At 40.9% G+C, this 15,535-nt stretch overlaps 1 protein-coding gene across 4 annotated transcripts in view; it reads left to right on the forward strand.

Moving 5' to 3' along the window:
- Positions 1–15,535, forward strand: part of GRM3 (glutamate metabotropic receptor 3) — a 103,463-nt gene that overhangs the window by 85,968 nt on the left and 1,960 nt on the right. For all 4 annotated transcript variants that reach the window (XM_017807847.1, XM_017807850.1, XM_017807848.1 and 1 more), the window contains 2 exons: positions 5,152–6,218; positions 11,114–11,288. In XM_017807847.1, the coding sequence (XP_017663336.1) occupies positions 5,152–6,218; positions 11,114–11,288 (1,242 nt within the window). The remainder of the gene's footprint in view (positions 1–5,151; positions 6,219–11,113; positions 11,289–15,535) is intronic.

Here is a 15,535-nt window from a genome sequence, read left to right on the forward strand (position 1 = left end):
CATTATGCTGAGATAGAAACAGGAGTGGGTGCATCAGGTCAGTGTTCAGCCAAGCAGAAATAAGTCGCTTTGATCTCAACAAGCCATATCTAGCTAAAAAGAAAAGAGAATGAAAAGATATGTGCATTCTCAGGGTCTTTTCTGATACTTTTCAAGATAAGGCATCATACATGCATATGAGCCTGTTGGACAAACGCACCATATCCTGCAATATTATTACAAATGTTCTTCCTTACAGTGTTTTAAAAAGGCATTACCCAGGATATGTAACAGGAAGGAGTAGGGGGGATGAAAAAATAACTATATTTTTCTGTTACATAAACAAATGTCTTGTTTTTCAGTCTTAAATCAGAAGTTCAGAGTTTTTGCAGCACCATCTAGTGAGACTAAGGAGGTTTTACTCAACTTTTCAGAAACTCCAGCCTGTTCCCACTTCACATTTACATTTCCATTTAATCTTGATCCCCTTATAGTCTATAGGGCTGAAAGTCTTTGGGGCTAACAAGATGTGGAAGAAGGTACCTGCGGTGCTCAAAATAGTTCTTTTTACATCTCTTTTTGAACCCCATGAAACCTCCTATATTTGCAAACTGCTAAGCTAAAAAACTCCAGTGCTTTCAACAAGCCTTACTATTAATGAATTGTCTCCTAGGTAGTGATCTGTACCTTGTTTTGGAAGAATACACTCAGCAAACAACGAACAGATGCGTGTTTTACAGAAATGAAAGATATTCTCAGATGTAGGCTTATCTGTCATCATCCCTACCAGGAAGTGTTACTGATGATGTTTTCTATAAGACAACATCTGTACATTCAGCTCTGTGACAGATGCATGCAAGACTGTATACAGAATATCCTTTTTGGCCCAAAGATGCTGACAAACAAAACCCAGTCCAATTCCAAGCCAGTTAAAATGACATTCATCTTTTCCTAGGCTGCTTGATCTCTTAAAAGTTTCCCAGTGCCTATTTAGGTTTTAAACAGCTTTGTTTTCCTCATCTACTCATTCCTGGTTAAAAAGTCCTGGAGTATTTTTCGCCCAACTGAGGCAATGTGCAGATTTAGAAGCATTTTAAAAATACTTCTGATAGCACCTCTTCAAATAATGGTTTTGCCCTCAAAAAAAAATACCCCCCCGCTTCAGAACTTTCTTTCTGAAATTTTTCATGTCTCCAAGAGCTGTACATCACTCACACCAAAAACAATAAAAATTTCTAAATGAAAGCAACTTCCCTGCTTCCAACAGCACATAAGCACATATTCACAAGTTATTTGACTTCTGGAAAAATTGATGCCACTGTAGGAAGATGGAAACAAGTTATATAATTCACTACATAAAAGCTATGATGTTATTTTATGTTCTTATCCATATCTGCTATGGAGACAGCCATAAATCTGTAGTGATTTCTCTCTTATCTGAAGCTGAAGGAGTTTGTCCTCCACTTGCACACTGGCATCCTCTCCTCCAGTAGGATATCTCCAGTGAGCTGACAGAGGTGGCTGCCTGCACCAGTGCTCCATAGGTTTCTGTCTTCTGCACTTCTGCACTCATAAACATCACTGCTGTGACATCTTCGTTGCTGAACTGCTGCAAGTTGGAGCACAAAGCATCATTGGTTTGTCTTTAAGTCACTTTTAATTATCCTTTCTTTTCCTTGATAACTTATTTTCCAAAATTTTTCACGGATAACTGCTTTACACAGGAATAATTCATTTCATGAAGTACAAGGCAAGAGTAAGATTCAAAGACACTGCTCAAAGGAGACAAAGTTTGTATTGTCACTCAGATAGCTTCTAAACTAACAGGTGGATAGATCCAGAGACTCTTGTCTCTTCTGTCCCAAGGGATGAATCTAAAACAGCTTAGCTACAACTCTGAAAAAGACCTGCCAGAAATACCTGCTATAAAGACTGTAGGGTTCCTCTCAAAACTGAAATGTAACTGGAGAAAATTTGCAGACTGACTTATGACATAGACTGACATCATCTCTGGGAAAAGCAATTTGCAAAAATTATCATTTTTTACACTAAAAATAAAGTCCTGCTTTTTTATGATATGCCATTCTTGCCTATAAGCGTCTTACTTTTTTGGTGAATATTACATCATATTTTCTGAAACCATTGCTTTTTGAAAGTGATCCTACAGCACCTACAATATGTTGATAAATGATACATTAAAATGCCTTACTGATTTTATATGTAATCAGTGGATATATTAATTGCTGCCACCCAGTCAGCTCATTTGTAGGCTTTGGCTTACCATACTATAATTAAATACATCACTGTTTGGTGTAATGATTTCATCCTTTCCATCTGAAAGAGAGTGATTTATTTTCCTCTATCAGCAGCCACTAAAAAGGAATGTTTCGAGCTACGAGCTTTGGTCAACTTAAAACATATTGTCCTACAAAAGTCTTTTGTTTATACTTGTACTATGAGAACAGCCCCGTGAAAGGCAACTATACATGAGCTCCAAACTAATTATATGTGAGATTACCTGCTCTGCCTTCTGTACCTACCTGCAAAGTCTAAGGAAAATACTTTACTCTGTTTAAATGATAAATATTCTATCAGAACTAAGAAGTTGTTAAACATGTTACACAGAGGAAATTCTTTCATGAAAAGTGCTGGTATTTCAGACCGTAAGGTAACTTACACTGGGGTATTTGTGCCCTTCAAGTTATGATGCCAAACAACCAGTTTGCAGTTTGTCTTGCTTACCTGCAGCTCCCTTAGTGCCAGTAGAAGTCACAGGCTCTCAGCCCACCTCAGGAGCTGGCCTGGATAACACCAAAGTGAATAAATTAGCTCTTAAAGTTGGGCTGCTGTGTTAACAGCTTCTACAATCTATATGAGTGTCATGAATAATGAAATAAGACACTGGCAATGACAACACATTATTGAAGAGCTGTTAAGTGCTGCATTATGATTTCGTTTTAATGTTGCTCCTGGATGAGAGAGCTTGCGTGCCTGTGCGTGAGGAGGAGGAGAAAGAGAAGGGAAGCTTAATATTCTTCTTGTTGACCTATATTTTGAATTTAGCTAGCTGTTTAATTTAGAGCATGTAATTTCCAGGAGGGCTGGCCATTTGGAAGAGTATTATGCTGGTTTTAAATTTTGTGCACTCAGAAGTCTTGTTGGACTGCAGAGTGGTACAACTAGGTGCCAACAGTGTAGAAAAAGATAAAATAAACCTCTTACAAATTCCTGGGCTACCCAGTCCTAATCTGTACCATACAAGAAAGACATGGAGCTCCTGGGGCAAGTCCAGTAGAGGACTACAAAGATGATAAGAGGACTGCATCATCTGTCTTATATAGAAAGGTTGAGAGAGCTGGGCCTATTCAGCCTTTAGAAGACACAACAGAGAGGGGACCTCATCAATTTATATCAGTATCTGAAGGGAGCCAGGCACTTCTCAGTGGTGCCAAGCAATGCGATGAGAGGCAATGGGCAGAAACTGGAACACTTGAACATGAGAAAGAACTTCTTTTATGTGCAGGTGACTATGCACTGAAATAGGTTGCCCAGAGAGACTGTGGTGTCTCCCTCACTGAAGATATTCAAGAACTGTCTAGACTCAATCCTGTGCCATATGCTCTAGGATGATCCTGCTTGAGCAGGGAGGTTGGACCAGATGACCCCACCAGGGACCAGTGGTCCCTTCCTTCCTAAATCGTTCTGTAATTCTATGATTCTGTAATCCTGCAAACCAAGGCTTTCCACCACTGGAGCTGACGCAGGTGACATGGTAAGGTGCAGGAGTGAGCAGGGATAGGAACAAGCAGTCTTGACTCAAACCCAGAAGATAGTATAGGTGGGTTAAATCATATTCCAGCCTTGCTCTACAATGAGCAGAAAGCTGGGAAAGAAATGCACTCCAAGTGCAGCACCTGAGGAGATGCAGGTTACATTTCAACACTCCAACATCTGGGGATTCTGTGCCAAAATCCAGTGTCCCTTTTACTGACCTTAGCCAGTGTATTGCAAAATAAGGTAACACTGCAGGAATAAAGGTGAAAGAATTTGGCCTCAGTGCTTTAAAGAAACTAAATAAATCTACCATAAGAAATCCAAGGTATCTGGAAACTGAAGTGGAGGAAGATATTACACCCTTATACGATATTTTCATGCTCAAGCACAGCATGGGCACAGAGGTAGGGAAATAGATTTATTCCAGCAATGACAGTGGAACTACTTCTGTAACCAAAAACACTGGGGACTAAAATCACCTTTATTGCTCATCAGTGGCAAAAAACCCCTTTCACTTCCTGCCTATAAAGCCTTTCACCTTTGATGCTGCAGCAAATGGCCAATAAATCACATGGTAAATGCAATTTCCTCCTACATTTTTAATATTTCTTCATTCCCTGCATAAGCCTCAGCTGGAGGAAAAACAAAACTCTCCAGAGTTTACCAGTTGGAAGTGTTACAATATTGATTTCACAAAAGGTCACAGATACAGTTTGTGGTTTTTTCATCTATTCCCCAAACAAGATACAGGATCAAAGCAGCATGTGCTTGGAACCTCAGACCAGATAAGAAATATCAGAAACTGGTAAAATTGAAACAAAATAGAAGGGATGCAAAACTTCCTACTACACAGGGAGAAGTGAAAAGACATAGTAAGAAATTGTTGAGGACTTCATAGTTACTTCTCCATCATCCTCAAAATGAATCCTCTATTCAACTGTATTCCAGACTGTTGGCCTCAAAACAGCATTTATTGATCTGACCATTTAAATTTTCTTGTATCATGGCAGCCAAGTTTCACGAAATAATATTGAGTTTCAGTTAGAAGCAGACTTCTTTCATTCAAGAGAAAATGTGAAAGGTAACAGTGGTTGCATACTGGGGGAAATAACTGGAGAATTGATTTCTCCAGGACAAAAAACAGTAAGCATATTGGTCATCTTACATTTACAAATATATCTCATACAATAAAGTGAAATAGAGTTGTACTATCTGAGCTCTTTTCTTCCTCCAAGTTCAAAACTGAGGCAAATACGTCTTGACTTACCTGTTGACAACTGGATTCTTTGAGCTGTCAGGTGCCTGTGCTTGCCAAAGGGTTGAAAAAAAGTCAGATGCAGCTTTGATAATAACATTCTTTGACAATTTTTGTTTTGTTTTGTTTTTTTTTCCCCACAGCTCCCTTTAACCCTCCCAATGATCCGGACAGTATGGTCAAATTTGACGCCTATGGAGATGGGATAGGACGATACAACGTGTTCAATTTCCAGTACACTGGAGACAAATACTCCTACGTGAAGGTTGGTCAGTGGGCAGAAACTCTGTCACTTGAGGTAGACTCTATCCAGTGGTCCAGGAGCTCTGTCCCTGTCTCCCAGTGCAGCGACCCCTGCGCTCCTAACGAGATGAAGAATATGCAACCAGGAGATGTCTGCTGTTGGATTTGCATTCCCTGTGAAACCTATGAGTACCTGGCTGATGAATTCACTTGTGCAGACTGCGGACCCGGAAAATGGCCCACAGCTGACCTGACTGGCTGTTACGACCTACCAGAAGACTACATCAAGTGGGAAGATGCTTGGGCAATAGGTCCTGTTACCATTGCATGCCTAGGCTTTATTTGTACTTTCATGGTTATTGGGGTGTTCATCAAGCACAACAACACTCCCCTGGTCAAAGCCTCTGGCCGTGAACTGTGCTACATTTTGCTTTTTGGGGTCTTCCTGTCTTACAGCATGACTTTCTTCTTCATAGCCAAGCCTTCTCCAGCCATCTGCACCCTCCGTCGTTTGGGGCTGGGAAGTTCCTTTGCCGTCTGCTACTCTGCCCTTCTGACAAAAACGAACTGCATAGCCAGAATATTCGATGGTGTAAAGAATGGGGCTCAAAGGCCCAAGTTCATCAGCCCCAGTTCTCAGGTCTTCATCTGCCTGAGTCTCATTTTAGTCCAGGTTGTGGTGGTGTCTGTGTGGCTCATCTTGGAGGCCCCGGGCACCAGGCGGTACACTGTTCCCGAGAAGAGAGAGACTGTCATACTGAAATGCAATGTCAAGGATTCCAGTATGTTAATCTCCTTAACATATGATGTAATCCTCGTAGTCTTATGCACTGTATATGCCTTCAAAACAAGGAAATGTCCAGAGAACTTCAACGAAGCCAAGTTTATCGGTTTCACAATGTACACAACGTGCATCATTTGGCTGGCCTTTCTCCCTATATTTTATGTGACATCCAGTGACTACAGAGTAAGTCTTTGGATATATGTTTCCATAAATCGTATGCATCACTTTAGAGGATCAGCATTCACTAAAAGATTCTTTCAGTTCTTTTGTCCCCTGGATCCCTTGCAAAAAAGTTCTCTTTCAATGTTAGCAGATTTTGGCTTGCTTCTGAGAAAGATGGTCTCATTTCAAAAAGAGCATGTACAGTTAGATCTGGAAAGGATTAGTACTATCAGTCTGATTGTGACAGAGGCATGGAGTATGGATTAAGTATTCATATAGGTTCATGAGTATCTGACATCATAGTCCTAACAGAAAAACCTAGTAGATCATGAGCTGGAATGAGTCATAATGAGTTATTTGGCAGAAATGGGCCTTAAAATAAAATCTGAGCTACATAGTCTCCTTCTGCAAAAGAATCTACTATTGAAACATGGTATTTTCTTCCAAGTAAAAAATATAAGGATAGAATTTCAAAATTTCCTATTAAAGAGGGTCTGTAAAAAAAAAATCCAACAAATGTTATTCTTAAAGATAGAACTTTTTATTCTTTCTACACTTTGTAAAACACATACCTCACTGAGCATAAAATATTGGTCAGCCTACACCAACAAATTTTAAAAACATTAAATTGTTTAAATTGTCACATGGTGTTGCAAAGCTTCAGGTTCAATAAAATCGTATTTTTAAACAGAAGGAAATTGTCTGAGAAAAAAATTCAGATCTGCTCCACTGGAAATCTCACAGTTATTATGATGTGAGAAATGAGTGCAGGAGTTGGCTCTTACAGCAGTTTAAAGGGAATTAGTTCAACATTCTGCCCAGAAGAAAGGTAGATTAGCTTAGGTGGGTATTACTGCTATTAGTGTGTACATGAAATACCATATAAAACTGTGGAGCTAATAATGTCATTTAACTTAATTTTGGTGTGACCACCCTGAAACAATATATTTAATACTACTTTTCTCAGCTTGGGAAAGGTACTGAAATCCTCGAGAAGACACGGATAGATAAGAAATGACGCAGTAGGACACGCAGAGTGACAGTAAAAGAGCTAAATATATTTAGTCTAGACAAGAGTAAACCCAGGGAGACGTGATCACGACTATAAATAATTTCAAGGCAACAAAAAGAGAGGAAGGGATTATTCAGTCTCAGGAGAAGTTAGAATAGCGAGTAATGGATTGAAACTAATGAAGGAAAAGTTTAAGAAAGGCACTAGGGAACAGCTCCGGACACCCAAAGCAATCAGGAAGACAGACACAGAAGAAGGGAAATATCAGTGCAGACAGTCACATGAGTGGACAGCACAGACAGTAATGGTCAAGAGGAGCATGACTTGATTGTTCAAGCAGAATTTTACAGCCTTATGTCCTGAGTGGAGTTTTCAAAACCACTTGTAGGCATTTAATTTAAATTCAAGATTCCAAATAAGCCAACTCAAGTCCTACAAAATCAGCAGAAAATGCTTTTAACACCTTTTTGATACTTTCATGACAAGTCTGCACTTCTGGGGTTCCTTTGAAAAACCCGTATTTATTTTCCATGCAGTGTCACATATTGACTCTGAATCAACTTGTGCCATCCTAGTGTAGCCCAGTTCTGCTAGCATCCCCAATAAACAACCTTAGAAACATAATAGCAGCAATAAAATAATTAATGCTGGATGGCTTGAGATTTCATCGTTAAGCACAAACATCAGTTAGGACTCACCCTTCTGAAAAAAAAGGGAGAGTTCCTGGGAATTTATCCAGAGATTTGTAGTTGAACTCATCACAGTATTTAAAGAACAAAAAAAAAGTAGTTCAACATAGGATACATTCATACCATTACTGAAGCAGAAATGTCCCTCTATGAACCCTATATGACAGGTACTAGACAGCAAGTTAGCTATGTTGGGATTGCAGCAAATACACCTGCTATTTGCATCCAGATTGTTAATGAAGGTTTTAAGATGCATTAGTCCTAATATCAATCCCTAGGACAACTAGTGACCCACATCTGTGGGTGTCAAAAAGCACCAGTGCACAGCTCTGAATTCTACATCTCCCACAACGAATCAAAACCCACAGAAGACAATTTTAGGCTGAATATGCCCTATCTGCTTACTCTGCTCCTAAATGAATAATGGACTTTGAGACACTGATCTCAATGCTTTGAGCCACTGATCTCAAAATCCTTTGAGCCCAGCAGTTCAGCCAGTTTTCATTCCACCTCACTGTCCACTGATCTAGTCTGTACTTCATCAGATTGTCAACAAAGATGTCATAGGAGACTGTTAAAAATCTTACTAAAGACAAAGTATATCCACTTTCGCTCACCATCCACCAAGCCAGTCATTTCACTGTAGAAGTCTGTCAGTGTGGTTAAACAATTTTCCTGTGTAAATCCGTACTGACTATTGGCAGCCATTGCTCATCCATGCAAACATCCCAAAACACAGCACAGCTCCCCTCCTCACCCTGCTACCAGGGTACTGACCCACGCTCTAACTGCAGATCTGCCAGTAAAGCAGGAGCCATCTGCCTGCTGCCACAGGTCACAGACTTTCAGCCTTCACCATGAAGCTGTGTCAGGAGAGGTTTAGGCTGGATATTAGAAGAAGGATCTTCACCCAGAAGGTGGTTGGGCACTGTAACAAGCTCCCCAGGGAAGTCATCCCAGGACCAAGCCTGACAGAATTTAAGAAACACTTGGACAATTGTCTCAGGCAAAGGCTGTGTTTCATAGAATAGAATCATAGAGTGACTTGAGTTGGAAGGAACCTTAGAGATCATCTAACTTCAGCCCCCTGCCAAAGGCAAAGACTCCTTCCGGTTATTTGAAGTCACATCCAGCCTGGTCTTGAACACCTCCAGGAATGGGGAGTCCCCAGCCCCTCTGGGTGACCTGTTCTGGTGTCTTACTACCACCATAATACAGAATTTCTTCCTAAAGTCTAAACTATATCTACCCTTTAGCCATTCCTCCTTGTCCAATCACTACATTCCCTTGTGAAAAGTCCCTCTCCAGCTCTCCTGTGGGCCCCTTTTAGGTACTGGAAGGTGCTTTAAGATCTCCCTGGAGCCTTCTCCATGCTGAAGAACTCCAACTCTTTCAGCCTGTGTTCATAGGAGAGCTTATCCAGCTCTCTGATCAGCCAAGTGGCCCTCCTCTGGACTTGTTCCAACAGGTCTATGTCTTTCTTTTGTTGGAGGTCCCAGACCTGGATGCAGCACTCTCCAATTTAGAGAGAAGGATGTTGAGGGGGACTGTGTCAAAGGCATAACAGAAGTCCAGATAAATGGCACATGTAGCCCTCCCTTTGTCCACTGATGCAGTCACTATATCATAGAAGGCCACTGAGTTGGTCAGGCAGGACTTGCCCTTGGTGAAGCTGTGCTGGCTGTCCTGCATCAGCTCCCTTTTCTCCACATGCCTCAGCATAACACATGGTCTAGCAGGATTTCCTCCACCCCACCAGCACACCAGTCCAGTCTGTGAGGCCAGGTTACACATTGAACCACTGTAGTGACCTGGATTAAAAGGAACCCAGTGGGAGGGAGCTATTTTTAACCCAAATCATTTAATTGATTGAGTGTGTAACTATGCCAGCGCAACTGAGCTGCTCCGGGAGGCACAAACCCTAGGAAAGCAGGGTGGGGAGGAGAGCTTTGATAGTGAAGAGAACTTACCTTGAAACTAATGAAAATAAAGGTAGCTTCATTTATTCTCGTTTTATAAGAAAACTCCCCTTGTCTTATCTATACAGTGCCCAGTTCAACACCCACCTGACAGCATAGCTCCATGGACAAAATGAAGAGAAGTGAAGGAGAAAATACAACTAAGGTGTTCCTTTCTCACGCAGCCTCTGTAGAATCTTCCATGTTCACTCACCCATGAAAGCTGAGTACCTTTTCACAGTGCTTGCCAAATCCACGTTGTGTAAAGAGTGATTATTAAATGATCACATTAATTATACTCATTGATGACAAAACACCAATCGTGCTCAGTATATATATAAAGCAACAAAGTCCATTCCCTACTCTATTTTTTAATTCGCACCAATTATTTCTGACAAGGAGATATGAGAAGCATTCCCATGGATGAAGGCTAATCCCCAAGAACTACAAGAGTATAACTAAGGAAAAATGAGCCGTGGATGTATAATCATTCAAATTAAGCAGTAGAGTTTAAAGCAGTTTAATTCAACATCTTAATTAAGGAATCTGCTTGGAAGAAAAGAATATAAACAGAAAATGAGGCACTAAACTGTCACCTAGTCATACTATTGAATAAAAAGGATAAATGATAGCATCATCAAAGCTATGCTAACAAATGCCCTGAAGCAACTACTCTAAAATCCTACAACCTTACAAACAATTCATTTCTTAGCCCAAAAACTGGTGTCTCAAAGTTAGGACACCTCTCAGGCCCAGTCTGACAACAGCCACTAGCTATTATGTTTACTCCAAATTACACCTAGATTTCTACAAGGGATTTCTCAAATTCTCTGCTTAGGACTGAGGCTAGAGACTAAAGTGGTTTTCAGATAGGTGCTTTGCATGAGACACCTAATATAAACCCACGTGACATATAGTATGTGTGAGCTGGTTCTCTCTGCAGCCAGCATTGTTCAGATATTGCATGAAAGGCATTACAGAAGGATCCCTCATCAAGTTAGAAATCAAGGGTATGAGAGAAAGAGTGCAGAAATATCCATTCTGTACTAAACAGAGGGAGAACACACTCAGTCAATCTCCCCCTGATATGCAGAGGCACAGCACCACACACCTCACTCGTACAATCCTAGGATTGTGGAAGAAAAGGATGCAAACCCCCAGGATCATGGTTCTTGCTGTTTTATGATAATGTCTCTAGTACTCTGCATTTCAGAGCTTTCCATACTGAAACAGTGCTTTGTACCCACTCTGTCCTAGGTGCAAACCACCACCATGTGCATCTCGGTGAGTCTGAGCGGCTTCGTTGTGCTGGGCTGCTTGTTTGCACCCAAGGTGCACATCATCCTTTTCCAGCCCCAGAAGAACGTGGTCACTCACAGACTCCATCTCAACAGGTTCAGTGTCAGTGGGACCGGGACAACTTACTCCCAGTGTAAGTAACAAAAATGTGTTTTTCTATAAGAATGTGGGGTTGTGGTGAGTTTGGGTAAAGGCAAAAAGAGTCTTTTACCAGCAACAGAAAGATCTTTATAGGCTGAACTTTGTACCCTGTGAAAGGATCACTTTCTATGTGTTTGGAGAGAAAAATTCATCCTGCTCCCATGGGAGTCAGCTCAGAGCCTGCTCTGAAGCTCACTGAAGTCAACAGAAAGTTTTTGGAGGGCTCTGACTCCAGCCTGTTGCACAAAGCAAATAGACCCTGTGGTTCACTGTCACCCTGGCAGCTGTGACAGGAACAGATTGCCTTGGAGTATTCCTGTCAAAGTGACATGCTGACAGAACCTGGGCCACAACGCAGCATGGTCTCAATGGCTCATCACCTGCATTATAAGGAAAGGCACCAAGTCTGCAGCAGACGCATCCAAAGGATGCCATAAATGGCATCTGTATGCGGAGCGTGATCAGTACCCTTTGTTAGTGCCACCGCCAGGGGAAGCAATCAGTGTTCTTTTGCAAGGACAGCTCATCTGCTCTGCTTCCCTCCTTTCCTTCATCTTTACTCTCTTCGTTGCAAGCAGAGTCACAGCAGTGATTTTGTTTTGAGGCTGTTGCTCCTTATCTGGGTGAGCTGCTCAGAGATTTTTTTGGATTTAAAAAAAAAAATAGGTCATCTGTATATTTGTTTGGGTTTTTGTTTTTTTGTGTTTTGGTTTTCTTTTTTAATCTAGCTTAATTAGCTTAACTAGTCAAAAAATGGGAGCACATAGCACCTTGTTCACAGAGCTCTGTGGACAGCATGTCTACCCTGGAATTCTAATTGAAATCACACTGCAACTATAAAGAGGAAGGAAATAAGAAAGGGAGGAAAGGGGGGACACAGAACAAGGCTTGCTAGGAAGTTCACACCAACCCAGACTGAGGTTTTTGAGTGTCACCTAAATTTCAAAATTGGCTCAAAACCTTTGGCACTTCAGATTTCAAACAGAACATGGAAGTGACTTGGAATCCTGCTGTGTATCACCATGGCAGGGATTAGGAGGTAAAGGGATCCCAACCATCTCTGGCCCTCCCATCCCAAACCACACTGTGAGTGAATGCTAAGGGTCCCTTAACAAAAGGGCAGCCATGTGGCTCTACATGTTCTCCATCTCATCAGAGTGAGAGCTGCATCCAGCCCTGACACTTGAGGGCAAATTTAACAGCAAATTTGCTGTTTTGGAAAATTTAATGAGATGGCCTTATGTGTCCAAAGCACTGAACACTCCCAAAGGACCAATGAATTCCCAAAATCCTTAGAAGTTTGGTCCCATGAGATTATTTTCATCCCTTGTGAGTTTTGTGTAAGTGCTCTTACCAAGTTTCTCAATACAATACTGTCATGCTATGGAATAAGCTTAGTCAGAAACCATTTTGATTCATAAATACTTTGTACTGGATTCTGGATTGGATTTTGGAATTTGATACTTCTGTTTTAACGACTGGATAACACGTGTGTGTATGCAAGCATGCACGCAACTGAGAGACATCCTCAGTGCACATCTTTGCATTAAAGCCTGCATTTTCAGGTTTGTGAATAGCTTTAAAACATTAAGAAAAGCATAAAAATCCAGACTTAGAATCTCTTATTGCTTCATTGTTTAGAAAGGTGGCTCCAGTCATGTGCTTTCACTCACTACACTTAATTGAATATGGGATGTCTTGTTGAACTTTTTGAACCATAGAAAGACACAGAATTAGAGCTAAAAGGTACATCACATAAAATGGAAAAAGCCCTGTAGTTTCCATCTAGTAGAATTATTTGGGAAAATAATACTGAGAATTTAGTCTCTATCAAAATACCAATATTTTCAAGACAAAAAATTTTCCCTTACTTCCTTCCATTTATTTGTAGATTATTTTAAATAAATTTCTATTATTTTTCCTAACTGTTTAGTCATTTATAGAACTCAAAAAAAGTTGCCATCCAAATTGATTCTATTCTATGTCTAAAATATTCCTGTCATTGGTCCTGGAGCTGTCAGCTTGTTTTTATTTTGGTCTTGATGGTATTTTCATCATTCAGAAACTTCTTAATATCAGACTGGTAATAATTAGCTCCAGGGCATTCTAGTAACTTTAAAAAGCCAGTTCTCATTCAGTATCAGAGTTCTAGAGGTCAGAAGTACCCAAGTTGTTTGAATGGGCAATGTTTTTCCTGTTTCCACGGACTCCCATGTTCATTGCATCTCAGGGTTGCCACCACCTCTTCACTCCATTGATAATTAATTCCATGAGCATAGTGAGTCATGGACAGCAAGTGACACACAAACAGTTCTTAACAGAGTTCTCTGAACCGTGAAAACTGGTCAAAGACTATGAGAAAAGGTAAGCGACACTCATGATGCTCTTGAATAGTCTAAGTGTTAGCTCTAAATGTGTGCCACAATGACATCCCTAAACTGAGCAGTGGAGGGAGAGCCTGAGGAAACGGTCAACTGTATAAGCTGTGGTGTGATAGTGGTCATGAGAGTTAAACTGAGCACCTCATGCAGTCATTTGAACGCAGCTCTTCTTTGCTACACGCTCACAAGCAGAGGTGAATACTTGACTGCTCAGCAAGGAGACTTGTTTTAGAGGCACCGAACTTTGATCATTTTGATAGCTAAAGTCTGGACTAAAAAAAGAATATAGATTTAAGATTAATAGAGGCAGGGTATGTACCTAGGTATACGTGTTTTGAAATGTGTATATCTGTACACACTTACTTGAATCTGAAAATTCCCATTTGGGAGGGTACTACATAAGTTCTGCTTCCCCTGCAGTGTTTCCCCCATTGTGATCTTCCCCAGTTTTCTTAAGGCCTATTTTATTGATTTCAGCACTCATAAAACTTCCCAGGGAGCTCAGGAATGATTTTAAGTGCCTAGATGATTAAGGCTAGGCTTTTACACACAGAAGATATCATTCTTCCAAGTTATGTCCACGTGGAGAGCTACACACACACTTAAGCTGCTCCAGGTGTCCTCCAGATGGATCAGAAGGAGAATTGAAGCTACTGTTTATAGCCAGACTGGTACATTTTTTCTCTCTGAATTTATTTTCCCAAGCCCTGCTCCAACCAACCCTGGTATATGGCTTTTATATATGATTAACTCATGGTTATCCAGCTATGAGCACGAGTAAAGGAGACAACACTCTCAGGCACATGGTGTTATTTTTGGACTTGTCCTGTGCAGAGCCAACAACTGGACTCAATGATCCTTATGGGTCCCTTTCAACTCAGGATATTCTATGATTCTAAGAGACACACTGACAGCACGTCAGGATCTGCCCATTCCTGTCTCTGTAGGAATGCTGCAAGGTGACCACAGCAGTGCTGGCTCTTGTGTTGTACCTCTGGTTCTTTTCCTTGGATGGTCTAAGCAAAATGAGAGACAGCCAGAAAAGAGGAAATCAAAAAGCATGAACTGGAGCCAAATCACAATTTCTGGTGATGTCACACATTTGCCCTTGGTCTCAACACAAGGCAGAGTGAAGGTGAAGTGTCTCTTGCATATCCTGCAATATTTCAGAAACCTCTTGGCTGCTTCTACAGGACACTCAGAACCCTGTAGGGCCAGCGATTAACACTGCTGAGGTCTGTAATGAAAAGCAAGATCTTTTGTACTGTCTCAGGATAGACTTGGTTCACTTGGTGCGAACTCTTTACTCCACCCAGCAGAGTTAATAACTGCATCCCAGCACAAGAGGGGTATGTGCTGTGGAGAAAGCCTGGGAATTCAAAAGGCAAGGCCACTATTTTCTTGTCTACCACCATATATTTCTGTCCAATCTTGATATCCTCCTGACCCAGTTACCATAGTATTTGAGCTATTCATGTTCATCAATGTGTTGGACTTCGAAAAAACCCAGAGGCTAAAAAAATACTGGATAAGTGACTGATGTTCATGGGAAAAAAAATGCTTTTGCCTGTAGCCACATTGCAGTTGGACAGGGATTTGAATCAGGTTTCCTGAGCAGAACTGATTTTTCTGCTTTCTAACAAAAAGTAGAAATAAAAGTAACAACAATAATAAAGAATTCAGCTCAATGTGCTGCCATGTTATACCCAGTGAAAAACGAACACAAGACCTGATAGTTAATTTTCACAAACCAGACACATGATACTCTGTGGCCTTCTACCTACAATGCTTCCACGTCTGTGACTCAAAACACACATTCGTGTTGTGAGAGACCAAACTCCATCACCTAATCCAGAAG

The sequence above is a fragment of the Lepidothrix coronata genome, unplaced genomic scaffold (assembly GCF_001604755.1).
Source record: "Lepidothrix coronata isolate B3197 unplaced genomic scaffold, Lepidothrix_coronata-1.0 Scaffold20, whole genome shotgun sequence".
NCBI lineage: Eukaryota > Metazoa > Chordata > Aves > Passeriformes > Pipridae > Lepidothrix > Lepidothrix coronata.